Source organism: Corvus moneduloides, chromosome 6 (genome assembly GCF_009650955.1).
Source record: "Corvus moneduloides isolate bCorMon1 chromosome 6, bCorMon1.pri, whole genome shotgun sequence".
Lineage (NCBI taxonomy): Eukaryota > Metazoa > Chordata > Aves > Passeriformes > Corvidae > Corvus > Corvus moneduloides.
In genome coordinates this window covers 48,581,498-48,606,385 of record NC_045481.1, presented here as the reverse complement: position 1 = coordinate 48,606,385, position 24,888 = coordinate 48,581,498, and the positions used below count along the sequence as shown (strand labels likewise).

General features: G+C 42.3%; 1 protein-coding gene across 8 annotated transcripts in view; it reads left to right on the top strand.

The window, feature by feature from the left end:
• OSBPL5 (oxysterol binding protein like 5) overlaps positions 1-24,888 on the top strand; it is a 202,842-nt gene that overhangs the window by 114,935 nt on the left and 63,019 nt on the right. For 7 of the 8 annotated variants that reach the window (XM_032110746.1, XM_032110749.1, XM_032110750.1 and 4 more), the window contains exons 3-8: positions 4,653-4,726; positions 5,779-5,841; positions 14,728-14,808; positions 15,466-15,567; positions 17,156-17,359; positions 23,073-23,157. In XM_032110746.1, coding sequence (XP_031966637.1) covers positions 4,653-4,726; positions 5,779-5,841; positions 14,728-14,808; positions 15,466-15,567; positions 17,156-17,359; positions 23,073-23,157 — 609 coding nt within the window. The remainder of the gene's footprint in view (positions 1-4,652; positions 4,727-5,778; positions 5,842-14,727; positions 14,809-15,465; positions 15,568-17,155; positions 17,360-23,072; positions 23,158-24,888) is intronic. The other variant, XM_032110744.1, reaches the window with a different exon arrangement.

Sequence of the window (24,888 nt, the reverse complement as noted above, 5' to 3'; positions counted from 1 at the left end):
ACCTTTCAGTAATCAAATTGAAAACAATTTAAAATGGGACACCTAAAATCTCATACATTTCAAACCTGGAGGGACTTCTGGACAGATGACTGCCCATAAATACAGTCTATACAAATGTGTGGGAAATAAATAACTCACTTCTGCTATCCTTGGGAGCTGAAGGGCTGATTTTCCAGCCTGTATTCACTTCCCCTTGCTTTGAGGTGATGGAGAGCCATGGCTTAGAGTTTGCCCAGTTCTTTCTTCAGTTCTTACCAGCATTTTCAATGCTAAAAAAGTTACTGACTCCCTCACAGTGGTCTTTCAGTGCTGTAATCTTTTAGAAACCAGGGAAAGTTGAGGGTTTCAGTGTGGAGGAGGTGGCTGGAAGAGTTTTCTCTTCCTCAGCTTCCCCCATCACCTTGTTTCTCCTTGATCCCTGCTGGCAGCCTTTGCTGGGCTCAGCAGAACAAGTGCCTTGAGCCACGTTGGCTCTTCTGTTCTGCTGCACAGTTCTCCCAGGAAACCTCCAGTACTGGTGTCAGTGAGGGCTGTAGCCCTCAGTATTGCAAAGGAAGAGCATAGGCCAAAGGATTTGTAAAGGAGAGAATATCCATTTCAACAAACAGAATTTACTCCTTCAGTCAGGGGATTTCTTGCAGGGAGTGTGGGGTTTTGTCTATCCTTAGTCCTCTTTTACTCCTTTCATTTCTTTTCCCATCCCCAAAGAGCTGCCTTGTCTCTTTGTTTTCCTCATATTTCCTGCAAGAAGGGCATGTTACTCTTCACGTTCAGTTGTCATTTCCTATGGCAGGATCTGCTTTCACTCCTTTGCTGCTGCTTCTGCCTTGTTTCCCCTGAACCGTGTGTGCTTCTTCCTCCCTTCTCCTGTTCCTCTGAACAATGCTGCTATCACCACAGATAAGCCACAGGTCTGTGTCCGTATGCTGCATCCAGTATTTCTCTTTCTCTATTTTTCTCTGTTGTTTTACATGAGCTTTCAGTTCTTGAGGCTTTTCCAGTGGTCTGTGTTTTGCTGCTTGAGCCCAGCAGGTTTTCTTTACATGAGCACTGGGCTGATTGTGTTGAGTGGGTGCAGTGGGCAGCAAAGCCCAGTGATTTCCTGCCCAGAATTCAGTGGCTTGTGATGTGGCTGGAGCTGCAGGTCTCACTGCACCATCACCTAGGATTCGCCCTCCAACAATGAAGATGTGCAAGTAAATACTTCAGAGAGGAGGGAGTGACAGACTTTACGCCTCAGGAGAGCTGTGCTATGGAGATTCAGTGCAGCAAGAGAATTTATTTTTTTTCAAAGGGAACATATGGGAAATGCAGAGGGCACTATCTGAAATAACACTTTGGACTTCTTGCCTCTTGCTTGCATACAAAAGTGCTAATGATTCTTGTAACTGAGAGAAAATTGAGTAAGATATTTTCTTTTTATAGGGACCTCACAAATTAGAGAGACATGAATTCTTATTCCTTGTTCATGTCCGTCTTTCACTTAGCCATGAGGAGAGAGAACCTTTCTCTGTTTTCTGTTTCAGAGGATAGGAAATTTATTGGGCAAGTAGCTAAAAAAATTTTTACAGAATTTCTCTTTCTGATTAGGCTGCAAGATCACACAGTCTTGAAATAAAAATTTAGATTAGCTTATCTGCATCCTAAGAGATGTACTTTCATGAATATGGCAATTTTCCTGTGAGGGATACATGGAACTACATTTCAGGTGTTCACATTGGGTCATGTGGCTGGTATTTACAGCAGAAATGGATTTTATTCACAATAGTTTTGTCACACATCAGAGCTTGTATTTCCTCTTGTAGTTTACCAGTCATGCTTGCTGTATTGTTCTTTATAAAAGGGAAAGGCAAATGCACTTGTAGGATTTATGCCAGGCTGAAAACCAAAGAGAAGGAATGGTTACTGTTCTGAAAATGAACTAAATATTTAGTTTTCCTGTGCATGACAATAATGGACAAAAAGTGGCAGTAATTCTACTCTGTAGCCACAAAACTGGAGTATTGGCAATCTTCTTCACAGTGTGATATAGGCTGTTTCCATAAGCACTGCTGATTCTCTTCCCAAAGTCTTTTTTGTTATTTGGTGCAGAACTTTTGGGCTACTTTGTGGACGACCCTTCTTTGTGTGCCCTGGTAGCAGTCAGCACTTCAAATTGCGAGAGATTCAGCTCTCTTTCTGCTGTGGGCATTGTGTTTTCTTGATCAGGGTGATAAGAGCTTCAGCTTCTATAGCCAGGTCATGTTTAGCTCCTTTTATGTTTTTCTGTGGTTTCCTATTTATTTTCTTGAGGTGGCTGTGTCTGTTGTGCTCTGGGTGAGACTCCTGCTTTTGGGCTTTCTGTGCACTTAACTGTGTGTTTTTGAGTTTTTGAGAAACTTCCACAATGTTCCTGTGAAGTTTGGTTTCCAAACAAGGGCTGGCCCCCTCCTTCTGCATGGCTGCAGCAGGTCTGCCTGAGACAGACTGCAAAGATAGCTCTCCTCTGAGAAACAGCCTTTCCCTCACCATATCCAGTAGATTTAATGAGTTTGGCATAAGAAACTAGGAGATGTTGCTTCATAAACATACCTAATGAAGCCTTGAAAATGATACAGTAAGAATGGACAGTTGTGTGTTCCTTTTTTTTCCATAATGCTCTGTGAGCAGGATGGTCCAGAACCTCAGGAACAGGGAAAATCTCATTGTTCAGGTGCAAATCCTTTTAACTGCATTTCTGAGAGAAGGCAGAAATGTCTCACATCCAGGCTTTTTGTGTGTCTACAAGCTTGGAGTTAAGCTTTCTTTAAGAAATTAGACAATAAAGAATGGATGTGAATTCTGTTATGCTAATAGACACCATTCCCTTGGAGCAGACAGCAGCTGATTCCCATTAACTTTACTTGAACTTTTAGACCATATGTTACTTTCCCATACATGCACAGAAAATACTTTTCATGGGAAACAAGTGCAGCAGCCACGTGGCTTTATGATTTTTTTCCATCCTCCTCTGCCTCTTTCAGGAAGAAGGGGGGTTATAGAGATGAAAATGCCATGAGAGAAAGAGAAAGTATGGAGACACAGATTCTAATCCATGCACAGCAGTGCTTATGGCCATCCCACTTGTCGTGGTAGCACAAAGGCACTGTCAAACCTCTGGCCACTGGGGATTTTTCTTTTTATTTTCTCCTGCCCACAAACATCAGGTTTCGGAGTGCATTATTTAGGGCTCAGTGTTTCCAAAGGAGGTGTGACAGCTGACAAAGTGGGTTAAGATATGGATCCCTTGTTGTTGCATCACCTTCCTGTGTGGGTCTTTCCTCCACTCCACTCCACCCCACTCCACGCCACGCCACACCATGCCACACCACGCCACTCCACTTCCCCACATGAGTGGTGCATGTGCTGTCCCTCTTCTCCCAGACCTCCTGTGGCAGCACAGGCTTGTGGCTGACTTTTCGAACAGAGCTGGCTTCTTAAATGGCTGTTCTGATAATTCCAGGAGGAATTACGGTTCTGACACATCTATGACAGCTTCTGCTGACTTCAGGAGAATCAGGGTTTTCCCTTGCCGGTCTTGGGTTTGATGGTGTTTCCAAGGCTGCCCCACGCAATGTTAGGAACATTTTCAACTGTTGCCATGTTTGCAGTGTGTTACAAATGGATTGTGTTTCACTGTCTTTGTGGTTCTTTACTGCATCCCATATTCTGAAGCTCTGATGGCCGGTGATTCTGAGAAGAAAATGACATTGTAATTGGTTAACAATGACTGTCTTGGCACTAAAAATCTAGTCTCATCAGATGCTATTTTTCGGCTTTTTTTTTAATAGAAGCTCTGTGCTTTCTTTTACTGGGAGGACATGATTACATTTGGCCAAAGGAACAGTATTTATCGTTACATTTTATTGCCTGGACTAGGACTGCACACACTCATGCTGGTATATAATATATGCAAGTTTAGGATATATGAGTAGTGAGGATATATTTCTACAGCAATTGGAAAATGTCATAGTACTCATTTACTGCTTGTAAATTTAAAATATTTCTTACTTTAACAAGTAACTTGATCAAAAGATGATCTTCTTCAAGTGTGTTGGGGTTTTTTATTTTGTTTTACTAATTATGCCTAAATACTCTTCTGTCTTCTGTAACATTTTGTGATCATGGTTATTATTTGTCCAACAAAGCATGCTATCAAGTGCATCAGTGTATAGTTGCCAGATACTGACCAAGGAGGATTGAATAGCTGCTTATTAACTGAATTGCATTTATTATTTGCACTGAACGAGGCATGGGGTATGTAAGGAAAGAGAAGACTGTGGTAATGTAATTAAAGACTGCATCATAATGCAGACACAGAAGGGAGTTGATTAAGGATGCAGAAGCAAACTTATCTCTGTTTTTTTCCAGCTTTCAAATGCTGGACTTTGCAACCAACATGCTGGTTTTCCATGGTGTTTTGAGACCTTACTTCTGAGAAGTCTTGTTGCCCAAGCATGAGGATCGAGGCTATTTCAAATTCTACACAGTCCCTCTCTGGGATCATGGTGTGCTTGCTTCTGCTCATGATAAATTCCCTTGTGTGCTGTTAGCAGTAGTCCTTCTGAGGCCGTGGTGAGCCATGGTTTTGCACAGCATTTTTCTGGTTTTGAATCACAATTTTTTTGTTGCAGGAAAAGACGTGGAAGGAAACAGCCCATCGTCATTGAAGGATGAGACACCACAGACTCCGAACTCCATTGGCAAGGTACTTTGGGATAGGGATCCATTCCCAGTCTTGCTTTCATTTTTCTCAGGATGTTATTTATCATTCTTACTCATTTTTTTAAAGTCATTGAGAAAGCCTCTCCCTCTGTTTCTGCAGGAATTGTGTGTGCATATTTTGAGGGGAAGAAAATGAGTGTTTTCTGCATGGTTGGGATGACAAGGAAGCCTACACTTTCCTCTGGCTTGATTTCACCTACCACAGAAGACCCTGGTTTACTTGGGCCTCATTAGGCAGTGTAATTAGATATGAATAATTATGGTTGAAAGGTTGACTTTGTCAGCAGAGGTGTCTCCTGCTGTTCCTGATCAGCAAGGCAATCATAAATCTTTTGCAATTGTTTTGCAAAAGAAAACTGTAGTATTTAGTGTAGAGTGCAGCATCTGAAACAGTGAGTTGAGAGCCTGGGAGAGAGCTCTGGGAATTGGTGTAACAGGAGAGGAAGACAAACTAATCAACATTTCCTGAACACAGCTTTTCCATCCAGCCTGTTAGGGAGAGGTAAAACTGGATCTAAAGCCTCTGGATCTCACTGCTCAAAACCTGCCTCTAGATCAAGAGTTACAGAGTGCCAGGGTTTGATTTCCTGTAGAGATGGAATCAACCTTATAAATGAGACCTGGCTTTGAGATTCATGTACAGCTTTTTTGGCTGCAGCTCCCTAACATGTTTCTGGAGGGTAGCTAGAAATAGAAATGAGACCAGTTAATAAATTTTTAACTAAATTTATTTTAAACTGTGAAGCTATAAAATGCAAGTGGCACCAGCTGAAATGAAAATATACCACAAAAGAAACAACTGCAGACAAGTGATTTCTTGTGAGACATGAAAATAATCTCTGCATCTTCCAGTACATTTTCTTGTGCTTGCCTGGAGCTTGCAGGTTGTTCTGCTGGGATGCCCTGGCAGAGGTCAGCACAGGGAGATGGTGATGAGAGGAGCTTCGGGAGTATGCGACAAGGACTTGTGTACATGTCCTCTGTTATTGCTGGAACCTGGCAAGCTGCAAACCAATCTTGGTTTTGCTTTTTCAGGCAGGTTCCTCAAGGAAAATCAGCCTCCCACTTATCCTGGCAGTGGAGAAGCCCAAGGACCAGGTAACTGCATCCAGGGCTGTGTTTTAAAGCTAGATGTTTTGCACGCCTTCAATGGAGTGGTGTTGAATTTCCAGTGACTTAGGAATATAAAGAAGGACCTTTGTCTAGACAGGACAGCTCAGAGCACTGAAATGCTGCCCAAAAGGGAGTTCGATTTCTGAGATGCAGGATGAATGCAGGAATAGGAATGTATTTATGAGATGTTTCTGGGTGAGAACGTGGCTCAGCTGTGTTTTCCCAGCCTCTGGGCCTTCCTTGCTGCTCAGTCTCTTACAGGTGCGCTTTTGAAAGGAGAAGCACCCATGGAAGATTTGGCTGCCCACCTCGATTTCTGCCATGCTTTGTGTGCACCTGGGAGCCATTGGTGGGCCTCCCCTAGACAGTGCCAAGAGCAATTGTCAAGAAGAGTTAAGAGGAAATGCACAGCACAAAACAACTGCATCAGATCTCTGAATCAAAAGAAATGGGGCTCTGAACCTGGACACGAGCTTTGCTTTCACTAACCCAAGCCTTTGGTTTTACAATAGTCAAAATTGCTCTGAAACACCAGTGGACTAAAAAGAGATATGAGGACACCAAAACACTGAACCTCAACTTGCCTACTCATTTGCAGTGTTGCAGGCAATTGCTTTGCCTGCCAGATGGGCCAGAGCTGGGTGTTTTTTTCCTGCCTGAATATTCTGCTTAGACACATGATGTTTGATTCTGAGAATTTCCACCTCACTGGACCTGTGCTGTAGCACCTGTCATTCTCAGTTCACTCTGCTTCACCTTGCTCTCCTCCAGCCATGTAACTTGCCTTCTGTCATGCTTTGCAGTGGCAGTGACAATAGGGAGTCCTTATTGTGAAACATCTTGTACCTTAAAAATCCAGGCAAAGTGGTGGTCTGTCTGTTTAATATGTAATTTTTCACGTCCACTCAGCTCTAATGCCATAAAATAAAGCCTTACTGTCAGCTTTCCAGAACTCTAAGTAGGGATCTGTCACACTATTTCAGTTTAAAAATAAGTAGTGATTCCACCTACTTGAACCAAAGGGAAAAGTGTGTGCTAATTGGGTCATATTTAGATTTCTGATAGCAGGGGGGATAATTCCTAGAAACTGGACTGTAGGGTATGCTGGTTTAATTAATGGATTAAAAAGCAAATGTTGTAGGTTACGGAGCCATGCCATGAACATTTGCCCTTCTTTTGGTACAGTGGATATGAAAAACCTTGCTGGAAATCAGTGTTCTTTCAGCAGCACTGTTTTGAGGTACCACAGCACATTAACTACTTTCACTCAACAATGAGAAGGAGAGGAAAGCCAGTCAAGTGATTCGATCCCTGGACTGGGGCTTGGGGAACTTCAAATTCCCAACTCTGCCTTGGATTCCCTGCATTGCCAAGGCAGATTAATTGTGTTTCTGTTTCACATCTTCATCAGTGAGGTGGAAACAGTTCTGCATTTCGTTCACACAGGCCATATGCACATTGCAGGCTGGAGCAGGCTGCAGGTTTCCCAGGTTAGCAGAGAGAATGTGAAGACTTCTAATGGCAACCACACTGCCCTGTGCTCATGAGTGGGCTGCTCTCTCTGAGGTGTGAGCACATCCCAGTTGTCCTATCTGTACAGACAGTCAAATATTTGATGCTGGAGGAACATTTGCTTTCAATGTGTTTGTGTGGTTCTTAGCACTATATATATATATATATATGTATTTGTAATTTTAGCTGTGGCTTCTTGACCCACATTTTATTGGAACGTATTTAAGGCACAGTTCAGATACATATTGTGTTGGTAGCTTTCCTGCAGCGCATTTTCTCCTATTCCATTTTTTAAGTGGAGTCTCTTTCATCTCCATTTTCAAAGGGAAAAAAATATTAGCTTATTTCAGATTGTTTCTCATATTAGTTTCTCTCTGTTTTAGAGCTCTTTAGCCTTGTTTTCTGGGATGAGGGCTCATAGCTGGGTGTGAAAGTATCACCAAACTGTCTCTAAGCCTCAGGCTTGTCTCTGCAGCCAGTTAGCACACACCTGATAGTGTGTGACAGGAGGTGACTTTCTTTTGTTTTGTGCCTCATTTGGTGCTGTTAGAGTCCTCTAAGGCACCCTGTATTGCAGTATGCAGTGCTGCAAGTTCTCTTTCTTCCTTTCCTGTGCTTACCTGTTAATACTACTGGCTGGAGGGCAGCTGGATTATCTTGATATGGATGCAGGGCCACAAAGAATTGAGGTGTATTTTAAGGGATATTCAGAAAAATCCTGAAACTGGAGCTCAGTGGTACTTCACTGGTTTCAGTCCCTTGCTAATGCTGCAATGAAGCCTATGAAATTGTAGGAGTGTGGCTGTTGCATGCAGTCATGTGATGTATTGGAGGGCAAAGCATTGTGAATGAGTTTTTCCACATGCCTGAATTGTTCAGGCCTTTATTGTGTGATTTGTAATCTGAAATACGGACGTAACTGACTGCTAGAAATTTATTTTAGCTGCACAGTGGTTTGAAACTGCACATACTGATCACTTGAGATTTAAGCTACAGTTCCCATACTGTCTCAAGCTCTCCCTGCTAGATCTATGAGTCATGCTCCTGACCTCTGAGGTAATTCCAGTCATGTTTACACTTGGGACTAACACAGAAGGTCATTCACAAATGTGGCAATTTACAAGGGTACCTTTTCCTCTGTTCTCCCTTAGTCAGAAAACCAAGAAACTGTTTTGCAGACAGACCCAGATATTGCAGGAATCACCTTGGAGAGACTCAGGAGTGAAACGTCCCCTGTGGGTGTTAAGTATGGCTTAATGTGAGATTCTGGCCCTTCCAGGTGGTGCTGTGCTCAACTGGCCCCTTGCTGTCTTTTCTTTACCATACTTCATGCTCTCCATGTTGTGAATGGAGTTATTTTGGAGCCAGTTGTCTCTGTGAAGAATTACAGTCATTTCCTGTGCCCTGGCTCAGTACACTTTGCTTCCTTGATTCCACATGCAGCACTTTAGGGTAGTCACAGTTGTCCGCAGTGGGCTCTGCAGCTGATTTCAACTGAGCAGAGATGTAGCCTGGAGTATCCTGGGAAAATCATGTTGAAGAGGGGTGGGATTTTGCACTGTGAAGTAGAAAACATGGAGCATCCCTAACTTGTGTAAGTACATACAAGCCCTGAAACAGCCGGGTGCCTCACAGAGGTGAATGTAGAGAGTAGTAACTCAAAATTGGTAGCTTTGGGTAAGCCACAGCAGTCCAACCATGTCATGTTGGGTCACTGGTGATCATAATTCCTTAGCCTAGTGTTTCTGATGAGGAAGGTGAAGGCAAATGGAGGTGCTGAAATTGAAATGATTTATTAAACGATTTAGCAAAACGTATTAAACTGCAGGCCCGGTTGTTTTTCATTGCTCACTTTGTTTGTTTGAGCTTAGCCTAGGGACAAAAGCTGTGCCTATAGCTGGAGGGGAAATAAAAACTGTGCTTCAGCTTTCTCTTGGCACTAAATCTGTGACAGTCATGTGAAACAGCATCTTTCTCAGTGTCCGACTTCCCATCTCTCCTGAAATGTTCTTTAAGTATTCTGACCTTGCAGAAGGAACTTCCCATGCAAGGCACACTTAAATGGTCAAATAGAAATCCTGTAAGAAATCCTGTGACTTTTTCTTTATTTACCATAATGTGATGCAATGGAGCCAAGGATTCCACTCAACACTGGTATAACTTGATATTTGAAGTTGCTTGGATGGCTGAATTTCACCAATTATTTTCCCCAGGTGTTGCTGTCAACTGTTTATTTGTACAGGCTTTCCAGTTTGTGCTAATCATTGTGCTACTTCAGAGTTGTAAACACAGTTGCTGTATCCTTGTAACATTGTTGAAATAAGAGGTATCTTTATGTTCATTTTTTTCCAACTGGAAAGTTTTAGTTGAAGATTATTCAGCTTGCTGAAAAGCAGGATATCAGTTGAAGGGTAATCTTTCCTACTGCAAAGCTTGTTTGCCAGTAAGAATCGTTTCACTGGCTCTACTGTGCTTTGGATGAGCTGTTAATTCACAACAAAAGTAAAAAGTTTTTTAAAAGAACTGCTTATAATAAAATGAAACCAAAATTGCTTAAATTTGGTTGGGATGTCTGTGAATATTCACAAGGAGTCTCAGTTGTAATGTCAAACCCAGCTTTTCCATAATTTTTATACTAAAAGAACTTCTGTTTCATTTCTTTTATTTCTGTGTGATCGAGATTTGTTGCAATTACATGTGGAAAAGATACTGGAGAAATTACATCTGATCCAGGACATGTCTCCCACTGCTTTTGTCAAGCATAACTTATGACCCCAGCTCCTTCTGTTCTGCCTTCAAATTCCCATCTGATCTTGTCTTTCTGTCGCTTGGATGCAAAGAAGACGAGAAGGCAACTTGTAAGCTGTCACTGCTGTTACCATGCACAGCACAGCTTGAGAATGACTTTATTGAAATGTTTCTGATTTGGAATAATTCTGGCTGTTGTGCAGCAAGGATTGCTTGTGCTAAGTAACAGGATATTCCTCTTGCTGTTGTCCTGGGCAGGGCTGGCATGATGATCAGCTGGCATCCCCCAGACTGGAGTTGATCACAGGCTGTTTTTCTGTGAAATGGTTTGGTTCCTCTTGGAAATGAAGTCACCAGAAAGACACTGGATCAGAATAGTGCTATTGTGAGGACTCTGCATGCTCTCTTACAAAGCCTGGCAGAAGTGTGAGGGTATTGTGTTGACTGCTAACAATCAGCAGTGAATCTCCGGAGCTCCATGACTGAGATGAAAGGGAACACAAACTGAACAGGGATAAAAAGTATGTTTTTGAGTACAGTACAGCCCATTGTCAGCATTGAGGTCATCACTCCTGTGAAAGGACAGATTTGATAAGAGAACTGAAAAGGGACAACAGTTTCTTCTCCCTGCAAGTGCTGCAGCATGCTCTGGTGAAAGTTTTTGGCAGATTAACAGACTTCCCTCCTTATGGGAACCACTATATGGAAAGCATACTTACTGCTTTCTTATTAGAATACTCCAGTGGGTTTTTCTTCCTTTAAAAAGAACATGAATTCCTTACTCTCCCATTGTACAAAGTCTCATCTGTGGCCAATATTGTTCACATGTTGCTGCAGAGAGCAGGGGCCAGATTCTGATCTCCTGCACAGGCATTATCCCAGCATCCTTGGAAGACTTGCTGTGATGACAAATGGCTTCTCTTAGTTTTCTGCCAGGCTGAGAAAGGCAGGGCAGTAGAAAGACATCATTAAATGTTCTTGATGTGTCTTAGCAATGTGAGACCCTGCTGTGTCTTGGGAACCTTTAGAGCTGATGGCCCAAATTTACTGAATCTTACGTATGCCAGAAGGTACAATCAAAACCATTAAGACAAATTAATGTAAAAACATGAAATCATATAACTTCAAGTCACTTAGCAGGTTAAACCTAGGGGAACTATCATTACCATCAGCAGCATGGGGACCTATGGTATGCTTAGATCCCATCTGTCCTGTGAAAAAGCAGGAACTTTAAACCCAGAAATGCAATGCTTTTCACTCTGTAGGCCTGGAGATCACCAGTTTCTTTGCCAGAAAACTCCTATTTAGGATCAGTGATGGTGCATCCTCAGATGCACAACAAGAGGCAAAGTTGGGAGGGAGAAGCAATCAGTCTGACTCGTTAAAAACTAACTGGGGAGCTGTCAAAAGTCCCAGGTCAGGCACATCTGAAAGCTTGTCCATGGCTCCTAGTTAAAATCATGGCTTGGTTACAGTAACATTTGCTCTCTTTTCATAAAGCATTTTGCAACCATCTCTGGGAGCTGTGGTATTGGTCACACATCTGGTAGGCATATCATCACAGTTTTTGGGACAGAGCAGCACAATTATTTATTTTCCCATGCCTAGAAATTCTTATATGGGCAGTGAGTACCTATGCTACTGCTTCTTTCTCATCCACTCTCAAGCCTGTCTTGGTGGCCACCATCCCTGTGGCTGTGTTTCCCCTTACAGGCCAAGTTCACAGATTCAGCATGACCAGGTGTAGCCCAAAGCCTGGGGGAGGGAGAGCCTGAAGGAAGCAGCACAGTGGTTCAGGAGCCACCGCAGCATCCTCCAGAGCTGTTCATCCAGCTCCTTCAATGAAGTGAAGTACCAGTTTGAAATGGTTTCAGACTGTGTTTACTGAGCTCCTACAGGCTGTGGTGGTGTCAGGGGCGATTATCCCTTCATCAGCTGTTTTGCACTGTGGTTTTATGGCATGCACAGCAGTATCGCCTGGAATTGGGCACCAGTGTCCTCGGTTGTGCAGTCAGCTCTCCCAAAGAGTCAGAATGTGTGTCTGTCTGTGTGAACATCCCAGGTTTGAAGTCTTGTGCTTGTTTAACTATTTTTAGCATGACCCAGAGAGACTCCGAGGAGGAGGCAGGTGGGCCTGGTAGAGCAGTGGAAGTGCCTCTGTCTGTGTCAGTGCTGGTTCCCCACAGGCAGCAGGTTTGCTGTTGGAAGCCTTTCTGAGTTCAGCTGCAAGCAAATCTCCCCAAGCCAAGGGAGCTTAGGGGCCAAAATTTCATTCTTTATGTAAGCGCTAAGGTGTAATTGTCTAGGTAACAAGCAGCTGTAGCTTGTTTTAATTAGTTAAGCAAAAAGTATTCTTTGCATTCTGATGCTTTGCAGGCACCTGAGCAGTATTTCCTGGAACCTTGGGAACATCTGTGGTTTTTCTGCCTCTCACACTGGCTAATGAGGAATAGTACGCAGTGTTTCTCTCTCTGTCTGATCTCTCCAGCCGGAAGGAGTAAAATTGCTGATAAACAATTGGCTCATAGTTGAGTCTCAAGGACAGGACATTCTTCCTGCTAATTGGGAGAAAGAGGAAGAATTCTTCTGACTGATTTCAGAGGGCACACATCTCGAATCATGAAAGCATAATCTCCTAATAATTCTGAAGGATTCTTGCTCAGAGATATTTAAGCACTTGGAAATGTTTCTTCATAAAAGAAGGCTTATAGCATATCTCCCAAATGTCTACTACTGCCCTTTGAAATGTGACAAAGGTGCTGTGGGCACAACTCTCTGCTCAGACATCACATCTGTGCAGTGGTCCCCACCATAAAGCTTCTGTTTTTACAGTGAAGTCCAAAGCACGAAATATGAATCAGAGACTGCATTGCAGGCAGAGGAGGCAGGCTTCACTTTCTGTGAAAACAAAAATGGCAAACACTGAATAGTTTTCAGGAGTCCAGGAGCTGGCCTTTTCTCTGAATGGATCCAAGTTGACTTGTGAACTAAACAGTCAGATCAGGGACCTCACTGGCCTTTGTGTGTCATCACAGAGTTTTCATTTCTCTGTTTTTAAAGTATCTCGTGTAGTTTCGGTTTTAGTGAGAGAGTACTACAAGGGTATCTGAGCACAAGTAATAGGTTCTACAATGACAGTGGCTCTGTTGCCAATTGCACCTTCTGCCCCTGATTTCTAATGCTGCATCATCTACAAGGAGTTTTGCTCAGTTGAGCAGGCACCCTTACCTCCCATTTTTGCTCCTGCCCCAGTATCCAGGGCGTAGTTGTTTGCTGTGATCTGGTCATCCATTTCTGTGCTTTTCTCTGAGTCATGTGAAAAGGACTGCCCTGGCTGTCATTAAACATTTTCCTGCTCACACTAACGTTCGGCATAGTTCATGGCTGTAGTAGCCTGAGAGGTTTGTGTGTCACTGGGAGGAAAAAAGGAAGTGGGTCTCTTGAAACTGAAGCTGCTGTAAAATTATTACATCAATTTGTGACATAAAGGAGAGAAAGTCTGAAAGCTCAGTGGGTTTGTTTCGCATCATGGCAGTGAATTTATACATGGGAAATATATTTTATGCATTTTTTCCTTAGTACAGCTCATTTTTGTGTCACACTCGTTAAATCAAGGTGGCCGAGGGCTGAGCTTTCTTTACAAAACTGTCATGTATGAGTGGGAAAGACAGTGCCTGACCCCAAAAGATCACAGTCTGAATGCATCAGACACATGAAAGGTTGGAAGGAAGAGAGGTACAGAGAGAGGAAATAACTTCCCCAAGGTCACATAAAAAGCAGAAGAGTCCAGACTGTACCATAATTCTGTCACCATTAAGCCTGCCCAGGTTTTGTACAATGTGCTGACAGAACACGTGGGGGTCCTCGTTGTGAGCTGGGCTCTGGAGAGCTGTACTTTCTAAACATCCTTTATTTTGGTAACAGTAATACTGTGATTATGCCTAATGAAAGTAAAGCATTTTTGCAGCCCATCAGCACGGTCATGAGCTCAGTCTGTAGCTTCTGAAAGTGAATTTAAACAGCACTGACACTATCAAACATGATTTGAAGTGACTGTGTATATTTGGTGTTTCACTTTGCAAGGCCAAGATGATTTCCTGTATTATCTGTAACATGATTAGGTCATTTCTTGCCCACCCATATTTTTGGACATTTCAGTCAGTGCAGCAGTCATTGCCAGTATCAAGTCTAGTTCTGAAAAATCTATAACAAATTCACCATGAGTTTTATTCTAGTAATTGAAATGCTTTCAGATCTGAAGAGAGTTGGGCAGTTTTCAAAGTTAGAAATAAGTTTTTGGTTTTCTGTTTTGTTTTGCTGTTTTGTTGGGGTTTTTGTTTCTGTTTTTTCTTAACCAAGATTAATGTCTGCATGGGAGAAATACAAAGAAAATTTGGTAGGGAATTTTCCATCCAGCCATGGGTATAAAAAGGAAGTTTGGCCTGCCCTGTAGATATGCATTTTGTGCACCTGCTTAGTGTTCCACTGCTGAAGTCTGCAATCAGCTCTTTCATGGATTCCTGAAAGTTATAAACAACACTTTATCAGAACATAACTTGAGCATCTTCATGTTAACACATTCCTATTTTCTTCTCTCCCTCTTTTTTTTAGATCGAATATAAGCTTTGCAATGGATCTGACAAAGAGTGTGTATCTCCCACAGCCAAATTCATGAAGAAGGAAACACTGAAGGTATGTGCAAAGCAGCCAGGTCAGCATCAGCTGACTTTCTTTTAAAAAACAAATGGTACCTTCCGAACAAGCCATTGGGAACAAGTCAGAGCCATTTCCCAAGACCCAGAGAAGCCTCTGAATCTTCTAGGAGTCATTGTAGGCCAAGGACATTTACAGGCTTTATATACAGGATTAGATTATATACTGCAAGCAGAACAGATCAGTGTAATTGTTTCACTGTGTTTGTATGTTCCAGAGCCATTAGGCACCTCAAGAGGATTGTAATCCTTCACTGCTCTTGTTAGGACAGGCTTGCCTAGGCAATCTGAGCAAATTTCAGCTTGAACACTTGCTTGTTTACCAAACCAAAAGTATAAATTAATGAAGTTAGATTTAGGCTCTTGAATTTGAGGGGTGAGGAGGACTGGGTATGCAGCCTCTTTCTGTTCCCTCCAAAGAAAAGACAAATTAGATTATATTTAGTGAAACTTCAGGAGCAAAGAAAATGCCTGTTCTCGTGTTATGGTTTTATTCTTCCTTGCGTTCATTTCTGGGGAACCTGTGCTGGGTCAAGTTCTTGCTGTGCTATACATAACTGTCCTTAATGCATTATGTTCTTTCCTCCCCAAAAGAGGCCATGATTACAGCTACTATATTTTCTCTGTTCTCAACCAGGTACAAAAAAAAAATTACAGACAGGAGAAGAAAAGAGCTACCAAACAACTCTTCAGTGCTCTGAAGGATCCCAGTGTGGTGATCACAGCAGACTGGCTGAAGGTATTTTATACAGATCATTTCTTCTGAGCCTGTGGGAAAAAATAAGTGAGAAGTAGTTGATGTGTCTGAGACTTATGCACTAGCCCTTTATTAAGTGAACGAAGACCGAATAATTTTGAGTTGAAGTTACTGTAAAGTTTTATTTAAATAACTTCTATGAAAGTGGATCTGTGGGAGGTATTTACTTTCCACCTTAACTCAATTGGTCTATTCCATGTCCTTAAGCAGCAACAAGGACTCAAAAAGTGCATAGTACAAAGGGAAGTGATGATGTTTCTCTCTTTATTCCTCTCTGAAAGACTCTGTTGGCCTCTTCCCATAAATGTGGTTTTGTACTGAAGAGGGAATAGACTGAGTAACAGCCTGAAAATGGGCAGATACAGCTTGTTCTATCGACAGTTGAATTTTCTGTTGTCACAGCACAGAATGAAACATATTGTACCTGATAACAACAGCAATTTCTCCTTGTGCACACACTTGGGTAGTGACAGCTTCTCATTGGAGTCCTGAAACTTCTGTGTGGCAAAGTAAATCTGGATTGACACTGAGAGATGAGCACTGTTTCTCTCCTCCTTTGGGGCCATTTAGTTTTTTCAAATAATAGTGAATTGGTTGAACCTTTTATATTGGCAAAACTTAATTTTCAAATGTTGCCGAACACATAGCTCTTAAGAAAAACAAAGTAACTTAAGGATCTCGTGAAACAATAGTTGCATTTGGCTAGTGGTAAAAACCTCCAACATTGTTCTGCAATTATTATTAGAAGCCAGAAAAGTGACATGCTTATGGTTTATTTGAGAAGTTAGATTGGCAGCAAAGTCTTCCTGTAGTGTTTACTGCTAATAAAAAATAAATATTGAGATTTTTTAAATACAAAGTACCTGTTGCGTGTTTGCTGTGACTGGAAATTTCTGGTGAGTTGCAAATAATGCTGGGCCACAAAAACAGAACACAGAAAAGACTTGAGGTTTGGCCTGTGCACACTGAAGGCAGGAAGACCTTAGGCAAAATCTAAACTTACTGAGAAACTTCTCCATCCTTTAAGCTGTTATCTTTAATATACTCTTACAAGATTTAATGTCTTCTATATAAGAGAGAGATGCATTGAGCTTGACAGAGAAGTAAACCAGCTGGAGACAGTACTTTTGAAAATGGGGTATTTGACAAAACCCATTAATAGCAGTGTTGTGCAGAACACTATTAAAATGACTTATAAGTCAAGTTAGGCTAGCTATAACATTTTTATATGCAATGTTCTAATTGGCATGTCCTCCGTGATTATTAACAGATCACTCTCATGTGGGCCAGCAGTGCTGATTGCATAAAAATTTAATCAAGCTGCTAACACTGAGCTAGTAATAAAAATATGAAGACTAAATTCTGATAGCCAGATTTCCAAGTTCTGGGATTTTGCTGTGAGATCCCTAGGGCTGTTCAGAGAACACCATGTCTTTTCCTTAGGAAATGTATCATGGTGCAGCCTTGGAATAAACACACTGGAAATACTGTATAAATACTGAATAAATGTTGGGTTTTTTCTAAGGAGCAACATAGATGCAACTTTTTGGTCTCTCCCCCTTTCCTCCAGATTCGTGGGACTCTGAAGAGCTGGACCAAACTGTGGTGTGTCCTGAAACCAGGAGTGCTGCTTATTTATAAGACGCCAAAGATCGGACAGTGGGTTGGGACAATCCTGCTCCATTCTTGTGAGCTGATCGAGAGACCCTCCAAAAAGGATGGCTTTTGCTTTAAACTCTTCCATCCTTTGGATCAATCCATCTGGGCTGTAAAGGTAACAATCCTGATGAGTCGAACAACTGCTTCTTGGTCACCAAATCTTCTGAGCACTGGTATTGCCTAGCACTGATGCTATTTAGTTATTCAGTTGCTGTTAGCAATGGTGAATTGACTGTATAAAAAGATTAAAGATACCAAAGCTTGATCATTGAATGACATCAAAGGGACATAGTCCTTGTGATTAGTTCCACAGATGTATCTTCTCAGAGTACAGATGCCTGTACAGACTGAGGAAAAAGGAAATGTGTTAGTGCAGGAAAAGAAGTTTAATACCTAGAAGCTATATCATGCCATGGCCTACATCTTTAAAAGGAGTTGAGGCATAGACACAGTCAACTAAATTCCCCAAAACAAGGACACACAAAGCACCAAGTGCTTCACACAATACCGGGAGATGGTTGGCAAAGTGACAAAAAAGCAGGTTTATAATTTGATTTTTTTTTTTCTAATGCCCCTGAGGTTTGGATTTGTTTGCAATGGACTTGGAACTCAGTGTTCTGCTCAAGCCTTGACTGCTGCACAGAAGTGTGACTTCAGATAGCCCTTATCATCTCTTCTTTGAAATGGAAATAGCAGGATTTTCTCCACTTCATTTTGTGTTATTCTTCAGGCTGAGACAATCCCTTCCTATACACACAGTGGCTCCTGCAGTGACCTCTGGATCTCCCTGTTACAAAAATGATTAACAGTTTTTCACACTTCTTGAAATAACTCCCCACAAATGTTAAAGAGCTGTATTCCTTTTTCTTCTTCCCTTTAAGAATAGGCAAAAAAAGAAAAAACATTATGTACTGCCTGTGTGCAAAGAGGAAGATCCCAGTACCTCCCGAGAGACACTAAGAGCCACATCTTTTGGATACCTGAAGACAAAGCTTAAATGTTGTTGTATTTGTTTTCCTGTCAAAACCAGTGACAAAACCAGAGTTATTGCAGACATAAATTCTCTAGGAGACATCATGAGTGTAAATAAGGCATTCTGAGCTCATGCCTTGCTGCAAGGTGGTCAGCAGAGGGAATGGAAATGGAAAGACTCACGAGAGAGCAGTGAAAACACTTGTCATGGAATCAGAAGTTCTGACAAAAGGGAGAAGCCCTGTGGGAGCAGATCAAGTAGACACACTCCTCCATGCAGTTAATTGAACAGTTTTAAACACAGCTATACAATCACTATAAAAAGCCTTTCCATTTTTAATAAGGTAGGAGGAGAGAATTAAAATTAACCTCAGCAACCAGGGGTGTGAGCTGCTGATTTTTGCCAACAGCTCAGCTCTGATTTGTGCCTAAATGCATTGCTTTTGCTTAAAGTTCCAAAGGTTTAATTGCTACCTTGCTTGTTATTCAGTTTTGAGAGTTTTGAGGCCTTTTAAATTCAGAGCATGCACCTAAGAATGTTGTTGATGATCTACTGTCTGTCAACAAAAACATTCCTTGTGACTTGACAGGTCAACTGAATTCTTCTGAGAAGCACAGTCAGAAGAGGTAGTGAAAAATAGAATCAAAAGTGCAGTCAGATACTGAAAGGCAGAGTTGCTGACAGATCTGAAGTGTTGCATTAGGATGCCCTTCCTTTGATGTGAGGCATCCCAAAGAAAGAGGAGGTTTTATTAGTATATGTATGTATTTAAATATGTATATCTAGTTCTTGTGTCTCTTGAGAAAAAATATGGTAGAAATAAGAATTAGTGTACTAAATGTGAAGGGAAAATGTTTGTGTACTAGAGGAAGTCCAAAGAGGTTTAAATTTTAAAGTCAAAGTAATATTCTAAGTCTCCTGAGACATACTTAGAAAGATACATTTGAGCTGCATAGTAGGATAGTCCCTGAAACCTGAGTTCAGCCTGGATTGTTGTGTGTGATAAATGCTTTCAGCCATGAGGTAAACACCAACATACACATCAGGAAGAAATCCACCAGTGAGCTGCTTGATGTCAAAGAGGCTGTCTGCACTCTGTCAACAGTTTAAGGCTGAAGCTGCTAAAAATACTGTTTTATTTTATGTCATTTCACAGCCTCCTTTTAAAGCAACTGGAGGAGAATTGACTGATCTACATTGGTTGTGTATAACTAGGCAAAGAAAGTCTGTTTCTCATGAAATACATATTCACCTGAGCTTAAGCAAAAAGCCCAAGTTGCTGTCCATCACAATAGAAATAAGATCTGGATAAACGCCTTTCCCTCTTGGCTAGAATGGCTTGTGAAATTTTCAGGGGTTATTCAAACTAGAGTTGGTGGTCCAGTTTTCACTCTCATCAGTGGATTTGCAGTTAACTCAGGGTAATTACTGAACACCTTTGTACATATTGGCCTGGCTGCCCAGCAGATGTTTGGAGCTAACTCTGGGGTTCAGACCTGGAACAAATGTGTGGTTCAGGCACTGCCATAGGCCTTTGTGGTAGCAGTAGCCAAATAAATTTGATGTGCAGGCATTTAACTTCAGTTAGAGCAGGGTGAGATTTTGGGGCACCTTTCAAGATAAGATGTAAGGCCATGGCTTGTAGTTGAAAGCTAAATACATGCACCAGGGTATTGTTTTTCTTATAAAGCTCTCTGGGGTCTAGAGCTATCTTAGAAGCATATTGCTGAGGGAAAGAGTTCTTTATTCTACACTGCTTCCCTGGCTTTTTGAGACTTTCAGCCTGAAACTCCTTTGCAGTGTACATGGATTAGACCTTTTATCTATTTGTTCCATTCAGGCCCTTGTAAACCCAAGACCAAAACCGTCAAGGTCCCAAAATCAGCCAGAACTGCAAGCAGCAGTAAGAAAAGCTTCCCCCACATGCCCCAAATGCTGCTGCAGAGGCACTTTGTCCAATGTGTGAAGGCAGTCTGATCCCACACTGCTCCTGGGAAGAGACATTTTGCCAAGATGGCTGCAGGAGACTGGGGAATGCCAACCTACTAATTCATGTGAGGGTATGGGTGGCTGTCCTCTTGCTTCACAGAGGGAGTGTAGGGCTATCAGCTGGCAGGGTTTGCCTGCCTGTCCCAAAAAGTGTCCTGGAATAGGTCGTATTTCCCTTCAAGCTTGCTCAGAAGCTGGCTGAACAGCATGGTGTGGGAGGGCTTTCATTATCTGCAGCCTGTTCTGACATTTATTTAGAACAATAAGTAAGTTGGGGTCAGACCCACTGCATCTGGGAAAATACATAATTTGAATTTTGTTGGTTTGTAAGAACTTTGAGTCATTCCTTTTAAAGAAAAAGTCCTTGTTCTGGGCTTTTCCAGTTGTTTATTCCATTCCAGAAGACAACACAGTTTGTTTCATCTTCATCCTTACAGTTATCCACAACACTGTTAGTGAGATTTTTTCCCCCCATTTAAGCTTTGTTTATGACTCTCCAAGATGTCATGTCATACTATCTAAAACTGTCAGTCCTCTCCATTTTTCAAAACCTAATCACCCCCTGTTTGATTATGCCTTTTGAGTCTCAAATCAGTTGTAAAGACAGGAACAATCTAAAGGTGATCCTTTCTTAGTTGTACTGCACAGGGGCTGCAGCTGGGCTCTGGGTGCTGGTGCAGCTAGGATAACACTCACTTTTTGTGAGAGATGGTCACTGGCATGGTGCTCAAAGGCTGGGAGACAGTGCATTGTACTGTGCAGATACAGAACATCATTTGATCTGTGCAGATGTTGGTTTTATTTTTATGGCCCACTTCCTTTTTTTTTTCTGTGGGAAATGGCCCCCTCCATGGGTGAACATGCCTTACTACTGAATATGTTTCCTTGACAGGGGGACCTGGCCGCTTCTTGAGTTTATCCACGTGGCTAAATGCCTGTTAAAATCTTGTGTTAATCTTCTTCCCATCTCCCCCCTTTTTTAAAATGCTCTGTATCTGTGCCATTAGGTTGTGGGGTTTTCCTCAAGCAGAGCAAATATCTACCTCTGCACTGAAAACACAAGTAATGGTGTTATCAATAGTTCTCCAACACCCTGCTCAGCTGCAAGATACTGAAAGGAAAAATGCCATGGGGAATGATGCTTCATTGCATTAATGTCACTAGTAATGTCTTGAGCTGCTCTGCTCTGGTTTGCTAATCAAATCTCAACTTTGCCAGTCCTGACTATTAAGCCTGTAAACAGTCTTAATTTTGTGAACCTCTTGTGGGAGGGCGGAGAGGAAAAAGAAAGTGAGTAACAAGGATCCCAGTTTCTCCTGGCATCAGAGAAACCCTGCAGATGTGAAGGCAAGAAGCTTGACTGGAGACTGTTGTCTTCTCAATGCTGCGTCTTCGTACACTCAGATACAATTTGATCCTTTTCCTACTCTTAATTCTGTCCAAATTTTGGTTTTCTGAGTATAACTTAAAAATCCAGATAAAATCACTATTTAACTTTGAGGCACTTATGTACTGGAGCAGTTTTCAGTGGCAGTCACAGTTCCACGCTTATCAACTGGGAGGGAGAAATCCTTCTTTCAAGGAATGTGGTTGGATACTATAAAGGCCCATGTAAGGGAGGAAATTAATACTCAAACTGCAAAAATCTGCCTACAGATTTTCAGCATTGTCTGGTATTCTCTAGAAAGTCAAGGAAGTTTGTATTGGAGCATCCTGGAGAAAACCGCTTGCTCCCCCCCTGCAGGCAACATAGTGGTCATGCCAGTATTGGTGATGTCTTCTGCCCTGCTTCTATTTCTGACATAATGTCTGCATGTTTGAAAAAGGATCTGCTTTTGTGTTATTTGTTACAAAGTGAGGAAGAGAAGGAGCTGGAGGAGGCTGAGTCACTTTGAAAATGCAATGGAGGAGGAGGGATTTCTATTTATTTCAGTCAGGTTATGGCATGAAATCCATACCATGAAGAGTATGAAGCTGTGCTTACTGCATACAGGAACTGCTTTTTCTTAGCATCTTCTGGAGTTCAGAAGAGAAGGAAACAGAGAGGAGATCAAGGAGGGAGCCTGTGGTTCTGCTCAAAGAAGTGCCTCATCCAGGATGGACTTTGCTTCCCTGGGCATCATTTCTGGAGGGTCATGCTGAAAGGATGGTGGCAGGATGTTTACAAGACACTTATTTTTTGGCCACGGTTTCTAAACTAAAGGCAAATGAGCAAAGCCTGGAGTGGCTGTCACCTCAGGCACCACGGCATAAGGGTTCTCTGGATTTAAAGGTGAAGGACTGCAACCCAGCAGCATGTGCCCATGCTGGGGGACCTTTGGTCCTCAGTCTGTGGTTTTCCCTTTCTTCACCTTTCCCACAGACTCAGGATGAAGGTTCCCCTTTTTTTATTCCTTCCAGGAGAGCTGCTGTTGCCTCTCTGCTTGAGGCAATCACAGCACAAGGTGTGGCTCTGCTGCTTTTGTGGTGGTGTGTGAAGGGTGTTTCATTGTGAGTGTGTCAGGCTGTGGGCAGACCCCAGGAGCACCTCATGGACCAGTCCCTTCAGGTGTTGCTCACAGGTTTGACTGATTTTGTCCCAAGTGACAGCGATAAGATCCTTCCATTCCTGCAGATCTGAATAAACATAGTAGGTTTTGGGCTGAGCATAGGTTAGATCAAGCCCCATTTGCATAGGAGCTCATTACTGCCTCGGAGCTGCAGCAGCAGTATCATGATTACTAATGAGTCTCTCCAAATTACTCCATGTGCTCCTGCCTTCTTTCCTATCACAACCATGCACACTCTGCCTGGGAAGGGTGGAAAGACATTGAAAGTCCATTGCAGCTTCCGTGCCTTACATCTTTCTGTCTGTGTGCATTTCCAGGGACCAAAGGGAGAAAATGTTGGTTCGATCACTCAGCCTCTTCCCAGCAGCTACTTGATTTTCAGAGCAGCCTCCGAATCAGATGGTAAGTTTTGGGGTTTGTTTGCTTTCTTCAGATAGCATACTTTCTGCTAGTTAAGAAGATAGGTTGATGCAAAAAAAAAAATGGTGGCTTGCCCAGCTTGAAATACTGCTCTTAGCAATGATCAGAATAGGTCAAGCAGACTCCTGGCAGATTTCACTGCCCTCACTGAACAGCCACCTCTCTGGCCATATGTATGGAAGAAGGACTTAGGCTTCCGATTGAGGAAAAACACCAAGTCAGTATAAACTAAAGGGTGGAAGGAGCTGATCCCAAAACTGCGGTGAGAGGGGTGCTTAACTGTTTCTTCAGTTCAGCAGAGACTTTAGTGTGTTATCTGCCTACATCTTAGACTAGGGAGGGATCTGTTGGAGGAAAGTGGTGTGGCAATATTAAAGAGCTGTCGGTACATGTCTTTCAGCCATCTGAATTTTCCTGTAAACAATTTGTGCTGTGGTTTTCAGTCTAGCAGGCCCAGATGCTGGTGACTCCACATGTCAAATACTGTTCTGGGAATTCACAAAATTATGGAAAGTAAATTTAGGTCAATATATAACAGACACGCCAGCTTGCTATGTGGGAATCTCTGTAAGTTACTTTAGCAGACCTAAAATATCAGTGATTCATAAGTAGAAAAGAAGATTAAAAACATGTTTTCATTCCATTTGACCTTCAGACTAATTTTTTTTTTCATAGCAAATTAACCCAGGCTGTTCATTTTATGGGTATTTTTCACCTACCCCACCAAGGAGGCTCGCGTATTCCCATATGCTCCTTTGGGTCTCATCTACAGTAACTGTAGGGACATAAGGACTTCTTATGGAGCAAAATGAGCTTTGAAAGTAATGTCCTTCTGGTCCAGTGATTAGGTTTTACATTTTCCTAAGGGCTGGAAACGAGACAATGCAAATGCACCTTTGATATGACACTTAGAATAGGAGAGAACCTTCTTTCATTACAGACTTCTGTGCTGTTTTCCTCCTGCTGTGAAAAGAGGACAGTTCATGGTGAGGGACACCATCTTGACACTGAAAACTGCTTGCAGATGTCAGTTGTACTAGTTTGAAAATAAACTAGTGGGAGGCACCAAGTCAGAATAACAATTTCATAGGGAAATAAAAGAAAAAGAAATAAAGGCAGAAAACACTGGTTCAAACTGACAAGAGTCAGGATACAACCTGACACCCTGTTAGTCAGGGTGGTGGTGCCAGTCCAATAAAATGGTGGCTGCAGTCCTCCTGAAGTGGTGGATGTGGTTCTGTCGAAGCAGTGATCCTGCAGAAAGGGCCTGCTCTTCCTCAGAAGGTCCAGTGGTGGCTATGTAGCTCCTGTCCTCTGGAAATCCAGTGGAAGGGTTGTCTCTGGTGTTCAGAATCTCAGATTGCTTCCATCCGGTGAATAGGCTCCTGAAGTCCCTTCAAGAGGATCGGTCAGATTATCATTCCTATACCGTCTGGAGTTCTGTGCGAGAGAGACTGGAGCAGCGTTGACTCTAGATGAGCTTCTTGTGGTAGTTGTCCCTCATTTTAGTTCAGGTACCCTGGCTGCTAAGGAGGCAGTGGGTTTTCCATCCCACTTACTCATGTCTTCTCCATGTTCCTGAAGGAAAAACCAGAGATTACCTCGTGGGGTGTATCCTCTCTCCCTGGTTTGGGGACACCTGCTCCTAATGGCAGAGACTCTTGTTGGTTCTGGTGAGATGTGGTAAATCTCTTCCTTCAGTTACTTTTTTAA